Source organism: Hippocampus comes, unplaced genomic scaffold (assembly GCF_001891065.2).
Source record: "Hippocampus comes isolate QL1 unplaced genomic scaffold, H_comes_QL1_v1.1 scaffold94, whole genome shotgun sequence".
In the NCBI taxonomy this organism is placed as follows: Eukaryota; Metazoa; Chordata; class Actinopteri; order Syngnathiformes; family Syngnathidae; genus Hippocampus; species Hippocampus comes.
In genome coordinates this window covers 1321196-1338050 of record NW_017806059.1, presented here as the reverse complement: position 1 = coordinate 1338050, position 16855 = coordinate 1321196, and the positions used below count along the sequence as shown (strand labels likewise).

The 16855-nt window shown below is 40.5% G+C and overlaps 1 protein-coding gene across 1 annotated transcript in view; it reads right to left on the bottom strand.

Moving 5' to 3' along the window:
* LOC109529668 (myelin basic protein) overlaps positions 1-16855 on the bottom strand; it is a 39885-nt gene that overhangs the window by 2303 nt on the left and 20727 nt on the right. The window contains exon 3 of the mRNA XM_019893046.1: positions 16345-16432. Coding sequence (XP_019748605.1) covers positions 16345-16432 — 88 coding nt within the window. The remainder of the gene's footprint in view (positions 1-16344; positions 16433-16855) is intronic.

The following is a 16855-nucleotide window of genomic DNA, read 5'->3' as shown; positions in this document are numbered from 1 at the left end:
CAGCTTCTCGCAGACCGTTTGCGGACTTTAAAAAAAAAAAAAAGATATATATTTTTTTTACCTGTATATGTTAATTGGTCACTACTTCACGGATTTTCGTTTATCGCAGGTGGTTTTGGTCCCCATTAACCACGATAAACGAGGGATTACTGTACCCTACAAGTAGATTTGACTCCAATATATAAACGTATAGCACTGCTTGACATCTCCAACACCAGAAGACGTTGGTGCCAACTAAACAACGTTCACACTGTACCGTGGAGGAATGGTGTCGCACTACATGAGACAATATGCATGCTAATATTGACTGAAACAATGGCCCGTTGTCAGAGCTGCACAGTTATTATTACAAAGGGACAAAAGAGCCCTGTGTCACTAAAATAACTCCAATAAGTATAGATTTCAACATGGTGACAGTTACCAGATTTGGGACCTGAGAGCTACAGGGCTGCTGCCACATTTTAGCTCGCTACTTACACGAGGATTATGTGATTAGGACTCATTAGGTTCTTCATCGTAATTTTCCAGCAAGTCGCTTATGAATGTCTTTTATGCTCTTTTTCTCACACCAGTATTCACATAAAGTCAATAGTAGCTCATGCATAGAATTCTCTTTTATTTATTTATTTTATTTTTTTACATGAATTGATGCAAAAATGGCGAGTCTGTCTTCAACACTCATGCAACCGAGTTAACCGGTCTGCAACTGGATTGCAATGAGTACAAAATGTTCCTGTTTTTTTTTTTTGTTATTGATGGCAGTTTATTTCTCTTCAACTGCTTTGTATATTCTACAAGTCACACCAAATTTTTAAGGATGAAACCAGAAGTGACATGAGCCAGCATATATACTGTATACTCAGGGATGACAATGGCTAATGATGAAAAAGGCAGAAGGGGGCGTGGCCTGGACGGGGCGTGGCCACTTACAAAAGTGGCACTAAACATGCTGAAGATGAAGTGTATTCAATTTACACACTATTTGAAACTTGAACAGAAAAAAATCCCAAGATTGTTCACTATTCTTTCAAGTGAAAATTTGTGCAATTTTGCTTATGCATTCCTGGTGAGCACTACTATGTAACTTCAAATTTGCTGCTCAAAATCAAAACATACAGTTTCATGGGGTAGAATACTTTATTTTCTCTTCATTTTAAGCTTTTTAGCAAGCGCTAAAAGCTTATTGGTCCTCTCTGTCTTTTTAGACTCTCTTTTTAGCCAACTCCTCTTGTTTTTACACATGCTCCAGGCTGTCGAAAAGCGCTAGAGATCGAGTAGTTACTTTTCAGTAGAAATGTCTGTTTTCGGTGTTTCACCGATGTTGCGTGACTCTGTAAAGCTTTCCATCCTCTCGATCTGTATAGAATGACATCGTCACACACTGTACACGGAGCTTTACCGGCGACATCGAGCTTTTTCACAAAACTCGACACAAGCACGATGGTTCCTCTTTACTGTTTCCTACTGGGGATACCGTCAGCTTTCTATCCAACCAGTCCCATCGAAACGTGTTTTTCAGATCCGCATCTATCTGACGCACTTTAGCTTCGTCGCGAGTCTCGATAACATTCGGCATTCGCGGCAAAGGGGTTTAGGAAGGCGAACACGGATTGGTTGTGATTTGCATTTGCCGATATAGCGACCAATCACAACAAGTAAGACATCATACACGTCCAATCGCAGGGCTGTTTACAATCGGAAGATGGAAAGACTGATCGGGAGAGCTCGTGAAAACTCGACGATAAGGTACCTGATCCCCCCTAAAATTTTCTCAACGGATTTAGACGATTCACAAAAATGATCAATTTAAGAAATAAAACGGCGGATTTCCAGCCATCCCTGTATACTGTCGGGGGTGTCAAAACTGCCCTCAAGGGCCGCTGTCCTGCCTGTTTTCCAGCTCTGCCAGGAGCAACATTCATTTCATTCATTTTCCGAACCGCTTTATCCTCACTAGGGTTGTGGGGGGTGCTGGAGCCTATCCCAGCTGTCTTCGGGCAGTAGGCGGGGGACACCCAGAACCGGTTCCCAGCCAATTGCAGGGCAGCCAGGAGCAACACACCTGATTCAAATACAGTGATCCCTCTCTATATCGCACTTTATTTATCGCGGCTTCAGTACATCACGTTTTTTTTTCCAAAGTACTGTCTTCAGAAAAAAAAAAATGCCGAACGACTCAGAGGTTTTGTACACGTGCTTGTACTGTATATGCAACGGGCACTCATCAACCAATGACAGCACACGTGGATATATCCCGGGAGCTGATTGGCTGTGCATCTTCGTAGCCCCGTCCAGCACCTTCCCAGTTCTGTTGTGCCGAATGAGTACCCTGCAAAGCTTTTAAACACAGTGGTGCAAGTACTTATAAAGTTCCACAGAGAACAAAGCACATGAAAATGTATGCAAAACATTCAAGCAATGCTAATATGAGTGGAAGAAAATCTTTTCTCAAACAAACAAAAACGACAACAAAAACTGTAACAATTCAAGTAACAATCTGGATATTAAAGAATCAGTAAGAACAGTAAGGTCAGACTCTGGAATCTCCCTTTGTGAAGGAAAACATGTACAGTCCTGATCAAGATCCATTTTCAGAATGTTCAATTTCTTCTGAAAAAAAAATGGACAGCGGCCACCCAGTCACACACTGAATTATCTTTTCCCTGAAACTTGACATTGAGGTCATGTTCGTGTCCTGTGATGTCAACTACAAAAGCCAGTGCGCCCATGTTCCTGTCCTCCTCCCAAGAGTAGAAAAAAAAAACCATCTTAGCCTTGTGACTTCTTCGTGGTGCCAGGAAATCTTTGATTTCATTTCTAATCTTCCAAAAAGGGGCCAGCACTTTTCCTTTACTCAACCATCCTGACATTGGAGTGCAGGAGTAGGTCACTGACATCTACTTCAATCGAAGAATTCCCTGAGCAGACGATGCTGGTGGCATGAAGAAGCCCTGAGAAAGTTGACTAGTTTAGTGATGCTGTTCATAGCTTCTCCCTAGGGCTCTGAAAGTGTGGAGCAGAGAACAGATGTGGATAATGCAGGGAGATGACAGGCTCTGTCAGTCTTGTAACTGCACCTTTTTCTCTTCCCATCATGGAAGTGGCCACATTAGGAGTTATGGAAACAACATTTTTCAAATTAATCCCCCTCTCTTTCAGCATTTCATTTATGGCTAAATATATGTCCTCTAGTCTGGTATATGTGTTTTCAAAGCTGTGATGCCCAAAATGGCCTCTATATATGTTTTAGTCTTCTCGTGATAGAATTGGACGTACACCAAAAGCTGTGCACTGTCACTTCAGTCAGTTGATACATCCTATTCCAAAATCAGCTATCGGCAAAAACAAAATACAGTATATGTTTATTCTGTATGTTTTAAGCAATATTCTTCTTCTAGGTCCAGATGAAAGAGTCTTGGGAGGGGACGGTGCTGGACTGCAGTCCATCAGTTTGGGATCACTGCGTTATATCATGTGAGAGAAGAGTCCTGTTAGCAGGTGCTGCTGTTTCAGTTATCAATGCTGTTTTCATCAAAGTTCAAACTATTAATTGAGACATGGCATCGATTACCGAGGAGGCCACTATCTGAGGAACATTTTACGAATTAACGAATTATCCAGTAATAGTGGGAACCATTACTAATTTGCAGGATTACAAACTGCACTTACAAACCCATTTCCAATGAAGTTGGGATGTCGTGTTAAATATAAATAAAAACAGAGTACAATGATTTGCAAATCATATTCAATCTATATTAATATGAGATATTAATATTAATGTTGTCCCCGGGCCTGTGTGGGTTTTCAGCGGGTACTCCGGTTTCCTCCCACATTCCAGAAACATGCATGGCAGGCTGATTGAACAGGGTTTCGGTGAATCGGTCTCAGGTGTTCGATGGAACTTCTGCCATGGAGGTTAGGATACACCCGACTCAACATGTCAATTAGTTGTGACATGCCCGCTTGGCCATCACTGCCTGGTTAATTTTGTGCACAATTAAAAAACTTATACTTTATACTAATACTAATTGTGTACTTTTTTCCTGTTTTTAATAAATGTGTTTTTTTAATGTCTTGAATTTGTAAAAAAATAAATAAATAAAAATTCCACTCATGATGGGTTCGGTGAATGTGCATATGAACTGGTTGGATTCGGTACCTCGAACAAGGTTAAGAACCACTGCTCTTGATTGTCCCTCGGTGTGAGCGTGAGCGCGGATGGTTGTTCGTCTCTGTGTGCTCTGCGATTGGCTGGCAACTGGTTTAGAGTGTCCCCTGCCTACTGCCCAAAGACAGCTGGGATAGGATAGGCTCCAGCACCCCCCGTGACCCTTGTGAGGCTAAGCGGATCGGAAAATGGATGGATGGATATAAATATTACTTTGAATACACTACAAAGACAAGATATATATTTTTATTATTATGATTATTTACCAGTAGGCCGCCCCACCAAAATAATGTTCAGTTATTACTGTAAAGTATTATTATTGTCTAATTTGTAAAATTGTTACTATGGAGCAATGAATGACGTAAGACAAGCAAAGCAGACAACGCTGGAATATGAAGCTGACAAAATTGCTTTGTAATGTTGTTTTCGTCCCTGGGGAAAAAGGAATATTTGATTTTTCAAAATAAATAAATAATAAAGTGTGTGTGTGTGTGTGTGTGTGTGTGTGTGTGTGTGTGTGTGTGTGTGTGTGTGAGAGAGATTTATGTTATTCATAGTACAGTTTATGCCACAGAATTGCCCGTGGGCCGGACTTTGGACAACTGTCACCTACAATACTGTCACGCTCAAGTCTTTCGACTACATCATCCTAGCTTTTGTGTAGCTCATCCTCAATGGTATGATTCTTGCTTGAATATTTTGCTTGTACTGTACTGCAGTTTGAAGACAAGTAGGCAGCTGGAGCCTCTTGATTTCCAAATGAAAGCTCAAGACTGTCATCAATGTGATTTCATTGGAAACTTTAAATCACAGGCTTTTCTTCTCACTTAAAATGCTGCATAAAGATGTGATGAAAGTGGCCAAGAATATGAATCAAATGTGAAGCTGTTAATTCATGAAAACCTCAACGACCCTCATCCTGCTGCATAGCTATCACTTTGAGGATATTACTACAGCAGAAGTATCACTACATGCAAACAAGACCAAGGGCTCTATTACGGTACTCTGGAGCAGGTGTGTTTTGAAAGAGTGCTCCTTCCATTAATGCCAGAGATATTCGTGAGTCGAAATTCGCATAAAGTGACAAAGATATGGCCATTCTATGTTACCTCGAGAGAGAATGTGAATATGCGAATACAAAATATCTCGTCGGCTACATCGCATAATTACGTAAAAGTCAGATTACAAAGTTAAAAAAAAAAAATATTTTTTTTTTGAAAACACATTTTTTGTGATATTGCAACCAAACACACTAGAAGTGTGAACAAATGAATAAGCCAAAGGAAAAATATCCTTCATTAATTGCTTAACAAATACAAATAACATTTTTTTCTTTTACACGTGAATACAAACATAAACCAAAGTTGCCTTATTCCTCTATTCGTATTTTGTCTCCTTACTATAATAGTATAATATGTACAGTAGCTGGTCAACATTAAGTAAGTTGTTTCATCATTTTTAACCTTAATCAGTTTTCCTTTCCCACCCTTACAGGGATACTTGATTGGGCTAAACATTGGCACTTATATAATAGGTCTATGTAAAAATGTCAGCAAGAAAATTCACCTCCCCAACAAACTTAGTAGTGATTTAATGCCTTTTTATGACTGTATTCTTGACATATTAAAGATGTCCATTTTTTATATCTCAGCCTGTCAACGTCATTGAGGGGAGAGAAGCATTGTCATAGCATTTTCCGGCTTTTTTTGTTACGTTCTGTTGTGATCTACTGTTTGAAACTGACGACCAATAGTCATAACCCCTTTTACCCGTGAAAATAAAAAAGTCATTGGCACAATATTTGGGATTTTATTGCTATTAAATGTGAGCTCCTACGAGGAAAAGCTATGATCATCTCCACAATTGTTTTAAAAATATATTTACAGGCTGAAGCGGACAAGAGGAGGAATGTGCATATGAATTTTGGTGGCGACCGGTCGGATTTTCAGACATTTACGACACAAAAGCTTTGTTAGACTCCACAGGCAGGCAGCCATTAACCCCCTGGAGCTAACAGGCTAACACCCTTGCTGCTGTCAGGGCAGCAATTAGCTTTCAGCTGCTGATACAGCCAAACTTAGCAGTATATCATTATCTTAGGATGGTAAGAAGTTAGTGAAATTTATAAATACATTTAGAATGCTGGTGCCCAAGTCAGGATATGCGGTGCAGAAAATGGATGCATGTGTCGCAGAATTGACAGTGCTCGGCATATACCCTGGAGGTGGACTTGAAATAAAAAGTAAGTCAAGCTAACCCTTGTAGATTGACAGTTAAATGACCTATGAACATTTCAGCTTCTGAAAAGCTTGTTGGAACGCATTGTGTCTTGGGGACTTACTGTATCAAAGAAAGCAAATCTAGCATGAGAGAAATTGCATCTAAGCGGCTCATTTCCTCATTTTCTCATAAGTAAGCCATGGAGAGGCTAATTGATTGTGATATTTTCAGAGGGTGAAGTGGGCATCAGCAGAGATGTCCACATACATTTTGGTACCAACTGATCACCGTTTTTGGATGTGATGTCCAATTTATGTTCAATGATTTTGAATGGACCAATTTTGTCTGGTTCCTCTGCTGACTCCCCCCAAGACATAGGAAGAGCGGAATGCTTTAGGCAGAGAGTGTTTTTTGGTTTCTGAGTTTTGTGATAGCACATAGACAGAAAGGAAGGCAATTATGTTACGTGACTAATAATATCTTCAAGACCATGTGCAAAAATGTGCAAAGACTGAGAAGTACTAGTAGTATACCGTAGATCTAGCACTGAGCTCTTTTTCACCACTTCATGACTTTTTTCTGGGGTGGGCTGAGGAGGGGGCGGAGTACCTCAATCCCGGCATGAGTCGATAATGTTGAGAAATTTCATGCCAGGATTTTATGCTATCTGGCAATCTTTATCACCCTTTAAATTTGTATTACAAAGAATGGAATACAGTAAATATTCCCATCCCCGGAATTCTATGAAAAGGAATATCCTTCACCCGGAACAAAAGCCTGTGCATTAACATTTTGACGACGATATTACATGTTACCGGAACTTACGTAAGCGGAAATTGCACTACCCGTAACCCGGATTGAGACGTCATGCCGCGGGAGCTGAAATAAACGCAACGCCCACCCGATGCTACGGAATGACGACACCGAGACACATTTCCACTTCACGTTTTTCGATCATCAGATTCGAAACGAAGACGTGTAAGTGACTTTTTATTGGCGTGCGTTTTACTGTAATTGTGAATGTTTTTAACTTTATTCACTTAACGTCCTGTAGAACGCGGCACTAGCTTAAAAGCAGCACCCACTCGACAGGATCGAAGAAACGTGTTCGCTTCGCCGTTTACATTCATCAGATTCGAAACGAAGACGTGTAAGTGACTTTTTATTGGCGTGCGTTTGACTGCAATTGCGAAAGATTTTAACTTTATTCACTTACGTCGTGTAGATCATGGCATCGAAACGGAGAAGAACTGTAGTGACTGGAGCGGAGCGAGTGAAATGCATCCGTTTGAGCAAGGCTGGACACAAAGTTAAAAGCATCCAGCAGACACTTGGAGTCGGAAAGACGCAAATCCACGAAGCTTTAAAAAAACTAGGCATCGATCCAACTCCTGATGACAAGCCACCATCCAGCGAGGAAGCAATGCAAATGGCAACAAATCCATCAGTATGCACAAGAATTACCAGACATCGGTGATCAACGGGACAGTTACTTGCAACTAGCAACAAAACTGTATGACACCCAGGCAAACATTGTCATAAACCAAAGAATGCATCCAACCAAACAATCCAAAATAGACACATTTTTTTCCCCAAGACAGAAAAAAAATAAACATTAAAATACTGTACATATTTTACTGTTGTGATTTTTTTTTTTTGGATACACCTGTATTGCAGTTTTTGTTATATAATGTTTTTGGACAGTATATTTTTGTATTTTATTGATTGTGTTGTTACACGTGCATTTTTGTCAACATACTTGCAGGTTCATAAAGGACATGTACCATGCTCATTTCCCAAATGAGGAATTTCTGTTATCAGGACAAATTGGACAGCGCAAACACGAGTCCGCACTAGAGAATATTTACTGTACCTGTGGAGCTTCTCTCACAAGAATGAGGTGAAGCAGGCGCTAATTGGTACGCTGAAATGCATTCGGTACTATGGTCACAAAAAAAACGGGTTGCTCGCAGTAAACTACTGAGGGGACTGTGTGTACTCTGCAGAAACACAAAGAAAGCATGGCTAGTCCATTAGAGTGCCTCATTGTCGTGATGTGGAAAAATCCACAATGACCCAGTTGGATGTTTTGCACCACCGTAGAGTTTAAGCGGGTAGATTTTTCAGCTCCAACATGTAGTTCTGCGGAGGCTTAAGAAAGATGCCCAATGAAGTAAACTCAAGTTTCGTACTAGTATTTGACAGTTGAATGGGGCGTGGTCTCTGTGCATTCAGCGGCCGCAGCATTTGAGAACGCAGAGAATGGCTTGATTTTTAATGATCTTGAAGCCCTGTTTTACATACAACTTTGTTTTCTTTGTGTCAAGTTTCCAAGACATTTTCACTTTATGGTGACTAACTAATACACGACTGTACCTATGCGTGCAAGTTTTGAAATAATTGGTGTGTTGTCTTTTGGCACATGCTAAAATGTTGCGCAAGATGTTGCTTCAAGTAAGAATTTGCTTTAGTATTTATACTTGGGTCAAAGCATAATATGGTTTAAATTTTGTACAGAGTATAACGAGACGGAAGATGAATTTAGCCTTGGTTACCATTTCTCTGATCAGTTCAGTTGTGAAATTTAGTGAACAAAAGGAGGAAGATCAACATCATGATGGTTTAAGGTATGCAGAGTGTGGGCCCTAAATCTCATCAGTTTTCCTCCTCTTCCAATGGCGTGAAGAGGATGTGAAGCCGAGCATTGTGGGACTGTGAAACGGAAAACATTCCTCTGAACAAACACGAGGAATTGCAGTATGTGGCTTTCGACCAAAACTCCTACCCAGCGGTGAAAGGCCCTCTGCTGCTACATTCATGCTGGATGTGAAGCACCCACAATGCAAGAAAAGACGCTTCAGTGTCTCTAAAAATCCACGCAGCATTCAGGACTTCAGACATTCAGCGATAAGACGAACAAGGGAACAACAAGATGATTGTATTTTACCGGGAGGCTTCTTTAATGATCCTGACCTCCCATTTGAAAAATTACTTCAAATGATACATGTGGCTCCCATGCTAAAAATGGTAAGATAAGATATCCTTTATTTGTCCCACACTGGGGAAATTTACAGTCTACAGCAGCAAAATTGGGGGGTAGAAAGAAGAAAAAACGTGCTTGCATGCACAAAAATAAATGTTTCAGAAGAGAGCTGTACACAGTTCAGTATAAGTGCAATATAAATATAGATATATACGGTATATAAGCATATATGCAACTGGTATAAGGTGGCTGTGCTATTTACAATTGTTACTGGTTTTTCACGTATTTTATATTTTATTCAGCAGCCTGACAGCAGTCGGAAGGAACGAGCGGTGGTATCTCTCCTTCTTGCAGCGCGGGTGTAACAGTCTCTGGTTGAAGGAGCTACCCAGTGCTGTCAGGGCGGGCTGGAAGGGATGGGAGGGACTGTCCATCATAGTGCATGCACTTGCTATTCATACAGCCGAAACAATGAGATCACATTAAGGGTGCACTCACACAGGCAATTCACACTCGGGTTGCACCTACTTAAAACCTTAAAGCGGCTTTTTTGAACTTCAGTGTATGATCTGATCCATTACCCTCTATGCTGCCGCATGGATGAGAGGTGCGCTCGGACTTTATACATGACATGCATTATAATTCATGTGATCATTCCTCCGGACAGTTGTGAAAGGTAACTGCCATCTTTGCATTATACGAATTAAAAGAACAACTTGGGGGAGGGTGAAAGGGGGTGAGGGGGGGCATCAAGAATTCAGTCAGGCAGTCCTCATGAATTCATGAAGAGATGTCACACTCCAGAGGCACATGGAGTAGTCCAACTCGGAAATGAACATTTATTAACTGTATTGCATATTACGAGCTGCATTATTGAGGCTATGAAAATCTTTACACTTTAATTGTCCAGATTGTTCAGGGGTACCATCTTATTCCAGAAGCAACCAAAAGATTCAGAGCTGTGTAGTAATGCATGTAGATTTGCTCTTCCTCTTTGATCTATCTATTGGGAACTCTGTTCTTCATGTTATTCAAACATCAGTGGCAGAGATGTTCATTTACTGTACTCATTTAAAACCTCCAAAGGGCCAAATCTATGTGTTACTGTAAGAGTCAGCTCATTAAGTTGATGAAGTTACGCCACAGCACATCCCTTGACGAAACATGGCATCGCAACTATGTTTTTTTTTTTTTTTTTTTTTTAATAAATGATTCTGTCAAGCATGTGTTGAATCAGTGCAAGGGGCCAGCTTGAGTACCTACCCATCATTCCCTCATCTTGGATTCTTCATGTCAAACACATGCACACGCGCGCGCGCACACACACACACACACACACACACACACACACACACACACACACACACACACACACACACACACACACTTTGGATAATTGTCCTGCCAGTGACTAGTTCAAGAGGACACAGAATGTACTCAGTCTCACAACATGGTGAAAAAATACAGAGCGCATAGAAACACTGGGTGTTGCCGCATGACATCCGGAAAGAGGAAAATGAATGTGTCTGCATCATCGAGAACACATCTGGGACAAAATACAAGTAAAAAAAACATTTTATATATGCAGCCAACTTCCATCAACAAAATCTCATCCCTTTGTGAGTGAAAGCGAAAAATCTGACAGAGAAGGAAAGAGATCAGAGGCAAAGAGAGAGCGCTGAGAGGAAAGAGTGAATCTGAACAATGGTGTCAGAGCAAAGGACACTGTTTCAGTGATGGATGTTTCCCTTTCACAATCAGAGCCTTTGAGAGGGAAGGAGGGGCTTTATGATGGCAGTGATGGGGCTTGTGTCACCCTGTGTCTGACACTGCCATGGAGACAAATTACAGAACCAAAATACAAGCACAGCGCGGCTTCAACACACTTCCTTACCGATACATACACACATTTCAGATGTGATCATTTTACACATTCATTGCTCAGCACTTGGCCACATACGATACATAGCGGATTGGAAACTTCCAAATTCAAATACAGTGGTAACTCTACTTACGAAATTAATTGGTTCTGAAAGAAATTTCTTAACTGGAAAATCTTGTAAGTAGAGACGCGTTTTCCACGTAAATGCTGTAATCCGTTCCAAGGCCCGCCAAAATTCAAACATAATTGTTTTCTTAAGCATAAAAATGCATCAAAATATGTAACAAATACATGTTACAATTAGATTATTGCACAATAAATGAGAGTTGTGCATAATTTAAAAAAACAAAAAATATATAAAAATAAAAGTATAGAAAAATAATGATGGTCATATAACTTCACTGCGTCCTCATTGTTTTTTTGCCCTCTTTAGTTCAAGTTCTCTGTCAGATGTGGCGTTTTGTAAAAGAACTGATCCAAGGATGTTTGCTTTTGTCGGCTTTTAACAATCCTTCGAAAATGTTCAAGGCAAACATCAGCATAGTGAGCGATCGCCCCACTGGTGAACAATTTTTCTGGGTGATTCACATTTATGTAAAACTATTAGAACGCCTCATGGCCCGAGGGGCGAATGATGAGGACCCTGCATAGACACATACGGTAGAGGTCCCTCTTAGCCAATGAGATGCCAGGATGCTACTTGGTAATAGCCAATGGCAGCGCAGCTCTAAAGTATGTTGCGTTCAGGAAACTCAGAGCTGTGAGTAGCAGGCCATACCGTATTTTTACCTTTCATATCTTGAAATTTCTTTCGGAACAAGAGGCAATCTTTTCCTGTTGAGACGTTTTGTAACTTAACAATTTTGTATGAAGAGACATTCGTAAGTAGAGGTACTACTCTAAAACCACATTCTACATACTGAGTTAGAATCATAACTTTTAACTGGTTTGCACTGTTTGTTCGCTGCTACTTAAAACTGCCCAAGCCATTTTGGCAGCCTGAGTAAATCTGGTACCTTCACCGGCGGTCACATAGTAGTCACAGTTGGTAAAGTAATTGCCTTGGATTAGACGAAGGAGCCAGGACGAGTAGTGAGCTATCAACAAACTCGATATCAAAGCAAATGATTAGTCGTTTTTAAGTCAAAACAAGATTCAACTGGAACTGTACTGCAATGGACAGCCAACAATATGTGTCTGAATAAAAAACGCATTCTTCGAGGGCCCCACTCTCCTCGTCCCTTCACCCCCCCAGACAATCACAAAAGCCCAGTTTGTTTCCCGGTTTGTTTGTTACCTTTAGTGCCCCCCCCCCCCATAACATTTGAAATTACAGAATTTGTGAACAACACCACTGCAGCATTACGAGTGTGACAATACTCAATGATAACTTTCCGTACCACCAGAGGAAATTTCGCATACCACTAGTGTTTCCACAATTTCAGAATCATTGTATCAGACAGATGGCTGATGTTATATGGGGAAGCATTAACTGCCCATGCTAGCGTCGCCATAGGATTTTGGCAAACAACTTAATGATTGGTCACGCAACACAAAATTCAAATAACTCTGGGCCACAAGGTCACAACCAGATCAAAGCTCTTGTGTATGAAGACACTTCCACCCGAAAGAAATCCACGTCACTTCCCCACACTGAGTCAAAAAGCCTCGTGGCAACAGGAATTGCCCCAAAACTACCGTGTCATTTGTATGCATACACCCACTTGTCTATGGGTATTTATTGAATCACTTTCAGTTCCTACAAGATGAATTAACTCGACGATATGAAGCATGAGTTTTCATCGCACCTGGTGGATGGAATCTGACTGGGTGTTCCATGAACCATCCAATTGTCATAACTTTACTCCAGATTAATAGAAACCCCAATTCTACTGAAATTGGGATGTTGTGTAAAATGTGAATAAAAAAGAGAACACAATGATTTGCAAATCCTTTACAGCCTATATAGCTGTGTGGAGTTTGCATGTTCTCCCCGTGCCTGCGTGGGTATTCTCCGCGTACTCCAGTTTCCTCCCACATTCCAAAAGCATGTATGGCAGGTTGATGGAACACTCTACATTGTCCCTAGGCGTGACTGTGAGTGTGAATCGTTGTGTGTCTAAATGTGCACTGTGATTGGCTAGCAACTGGTTCGGGGTGCACCCCGCCTATTGCCCAAAGACAGGTGGGATAGGCTGCAGCACATGTATCAACTTTGTTTGAACTGATTATTCATCTTTACATTCAAAATTGTTAGCGACATGTTAAATGAGACATCACTATTAGCCAAAATGCTGCCTTGAGTCAGAAAAGTGTACTTTGAGGACAAAAAAAAGTGAGACTTAAGGGAAATAGTGCACCATTTGAGACATATGCACGCACAATGCTCTGCACATGTATAATGGGTCTACATTAGACTAGTTTATCACTATGTGTCAGACTCTGCATTGTCTGATCAAAAGACCGTTCACAAAAGACCACTGTACTTTTGCCCTCAACCCTGATGGGTTTCTATACTCCAATTCATCTACCACAATTCAGTCCCGCCCCAGCTCTCCATGCCATATTGGAGAAATGGTAACATAGCATGTGTCAGCAATAGACAGACGCACAGGGGTTCGCTTTGCTGAGTGGGTGTCTGCTTTAGGCTGGTCCAAGTAATGGAGCCATTATCAGCTTTTAACAGGCACCCAGCTGATGGAGGTGTTTGCCTTTCAGTGGTAAAGCAGCACAAACAGAAAGTACAGCAAGGAGGTACTCCTAGACACTAAACAGCATGGGGTGAGTCACGGAGCCTGGCCTTTTTTTTATTTTTTATTTTTTGCACTAAAATCAGAACCAATAAACTTGAACAAGTAAACGATCGCAGAATTGCTCATTTGCATTAAATGATCAGAGATTTGTTTCTAAATCCAGTATACAGCTTCGGAGGTAATTACTGAAAACATTTACAAAGACTGAGAACTATGTTGAACTGATAGCACCTTATGTTTGAATCCAACCCTTTTCCGTGTGGCCAAAAGTATGACAATATGTGACTGACAGGTGTTTCCTTGGCTAGGTGTGACCTATTATATCAATCAGAACCACTGACCTTAACCATTGCAACCATTTCGACAGGTAGAGCACAGAAAACAGCAGCAGCTGATGATGAATCATTGTGAGAACTGTAAAGGAGACCCCCCTCCCTTTAAATTTTTCTCGCTCATCTCTTCATTTGTTTTGAATATATCATAGACACAGAATCTGGTGCAAGTTACCGACTGAAAACAGTCCACGAATAATAATAGGAGAAAAGGCTGCTGATACTTTGTATATTTATTAACTCCGTTTCTTTCAGTACAGTTGATAAGAGCCAGCGGGGGATACAAGACTTACTTTTTTTTTTTCCAACTATGGGTCAAATGTTTTGTCATCAGTTGTATGTACCATATTTTCCACACTATAAGGGGCACCTAAAAGCATTAAATTTTCTCATATGCTGATGCACCTTATGGATCAATATTCAGATTTCTTGGACGTAGTATTTTAAATGCTCTGTAAAGCACTTTGTTCGAGCTGCAACGGTTGTGAAAGCTCGACATAAATAAAGCTGTATTGTATTTCCTTTAGCATAGCTCCATCTCGTGGACGCATAATGCAACCTCAGCCACTAGCTTCTATTCTATGCACTTTATAATGTGGTGCGCTCTATATATGAAAACAGGTTTTAAAATAGGCCATTCATTGAAGGTGCGCCTGATACTCCGAAGCGCCTTATAGTGCGAAACATCTGCTACTTGTTTAACTTTGAATGCAGCGTGCTCAAAACACCCCCCCAAAACACACACACACACACACACACACACACACACACACACACACACACACACACACAAAACCCTATGTGGTGATGAGGTCTTAAGAATTCAATTGATTTGCATTGACAACTTATTTATGTTAGAGAATACCCTTCATCAATGAAATATACACTCCACAATCAAATTTGCTCAAATTTGTGCTGAACACATGTAACTAACTCTGCCCTAATCAGCTGAGTTGCAGCATCACAAAAGCACTTCCTTTTGTTTTGTATGGCGCATGCCCTTGTTAGGGTTAGGAGTGAGCTGCAGGCTATCATTGTTGACGTTAGTTGAAGCAGGGTATACTGTATCTGGAATGGTTGCCAGCCAATCGCAAGGCACAAGCAAACATTCACACTCACATTCATCCCAAAAGACAATCTAGAGCAGTGGTTCTTAACCTGGGTTCGATCGAACGCTAGGCGTTCGGTGAATCGGTCTCAGGGGTTCGACGGAGCCTCTGCCATGGAGCTTAAGACAACCCGACTCAACATGTCGATTAGTTATGACACGCTCGCTTGGTCAACACTGGCTGCAGATGATCACATGACATTGCTTGTCCAATCAGTGCTGCGGGAAATTTAGTTCGCTCAGTTGTCAACGTGTGACTGTCGTGATAGTACGTCAAACAATTAAAAAAAAAAAAAGTACACTTATGTCTTGAAATTTTAGTTTTTTCTGTTTTTAATAAATGTGTTGTTTTTTTTTTTAATATATATCTTGAATTTGTAAAATATATATATATTATATATATAATTTATTTTTTTTCCACTAATGAAGGGTTCGTGTATGTGCATATTAACTGGTTGGGTTCGGTACCTCAAAGAAGGTTAGGAAACACTGATAGAGAGCCTTCAAGGTCCCTAACATGCATCATTTTGGAGTATGGAAGAAGGCTGTATCCGGAAAACGCATCCAAGCATGGGGAGAAAAAGCAACTCTACAAAGGAAGCTCAACCCTAGTGCGGTAAACACTTGCCCGCCACTGCGCTTCATTTTTTATATCAATCCATCCTTTATGTCGCACATATTAAGAAAATTTTGGGAATCGTTAGAAATTTCACAAACAAATAAAGAAACACTTAAGATGTGACCGCTTAGAGGTGTCATTTCTTTTTTTTTTTTTTTTTTTAACTTCTACTGTGATTGTGCTTCCTGTTACAATTTTGTAGCAGTTTTACTACAAGTGTGAACAGTACAACTTGCACCTGACATATCCAAATGCACACTTTAATGTTGATTAACTTACCGAAGACTTCATCTTGTGTTTCAGGCTCTTCTGCTGATGTGGTTGGTGCTGCTGGTCCTTCCTCATCTTTGGTCTCAGGTGAAGAGGCCTTTGGGATACAAAAACAGGTTTAGAAGCTGAGTTACCATGGAAACAGCAGAGCAGGATCACTGGTGAGAAACAAAGTCACACCCACTTAATTGATTGGCCTTTTAAAAAGCAAGCTTTGTGTTGTTGTCTTCTCAAGGTCAATTTACTGTTATGCTACATCTTAACCTTCATAAATTCATTGTAGATATAAAGGCTTGACAAGCCGCTTGATTCAGAATCAATCATATATTTATTCCTTTTTTCACTACACAATTTCTACACTGATCAATCAAGCATTTACATTTTTTTTCATATTTAGTCAATTAAATGAACATAAATGTGCACATGCACACATGGAGATCGTTCATATATGAGAGTATGATTTCTTTTTCGACTCGATATTTTAACTGCAGCTTAAATTGCATTGCCATTTATTAATCAG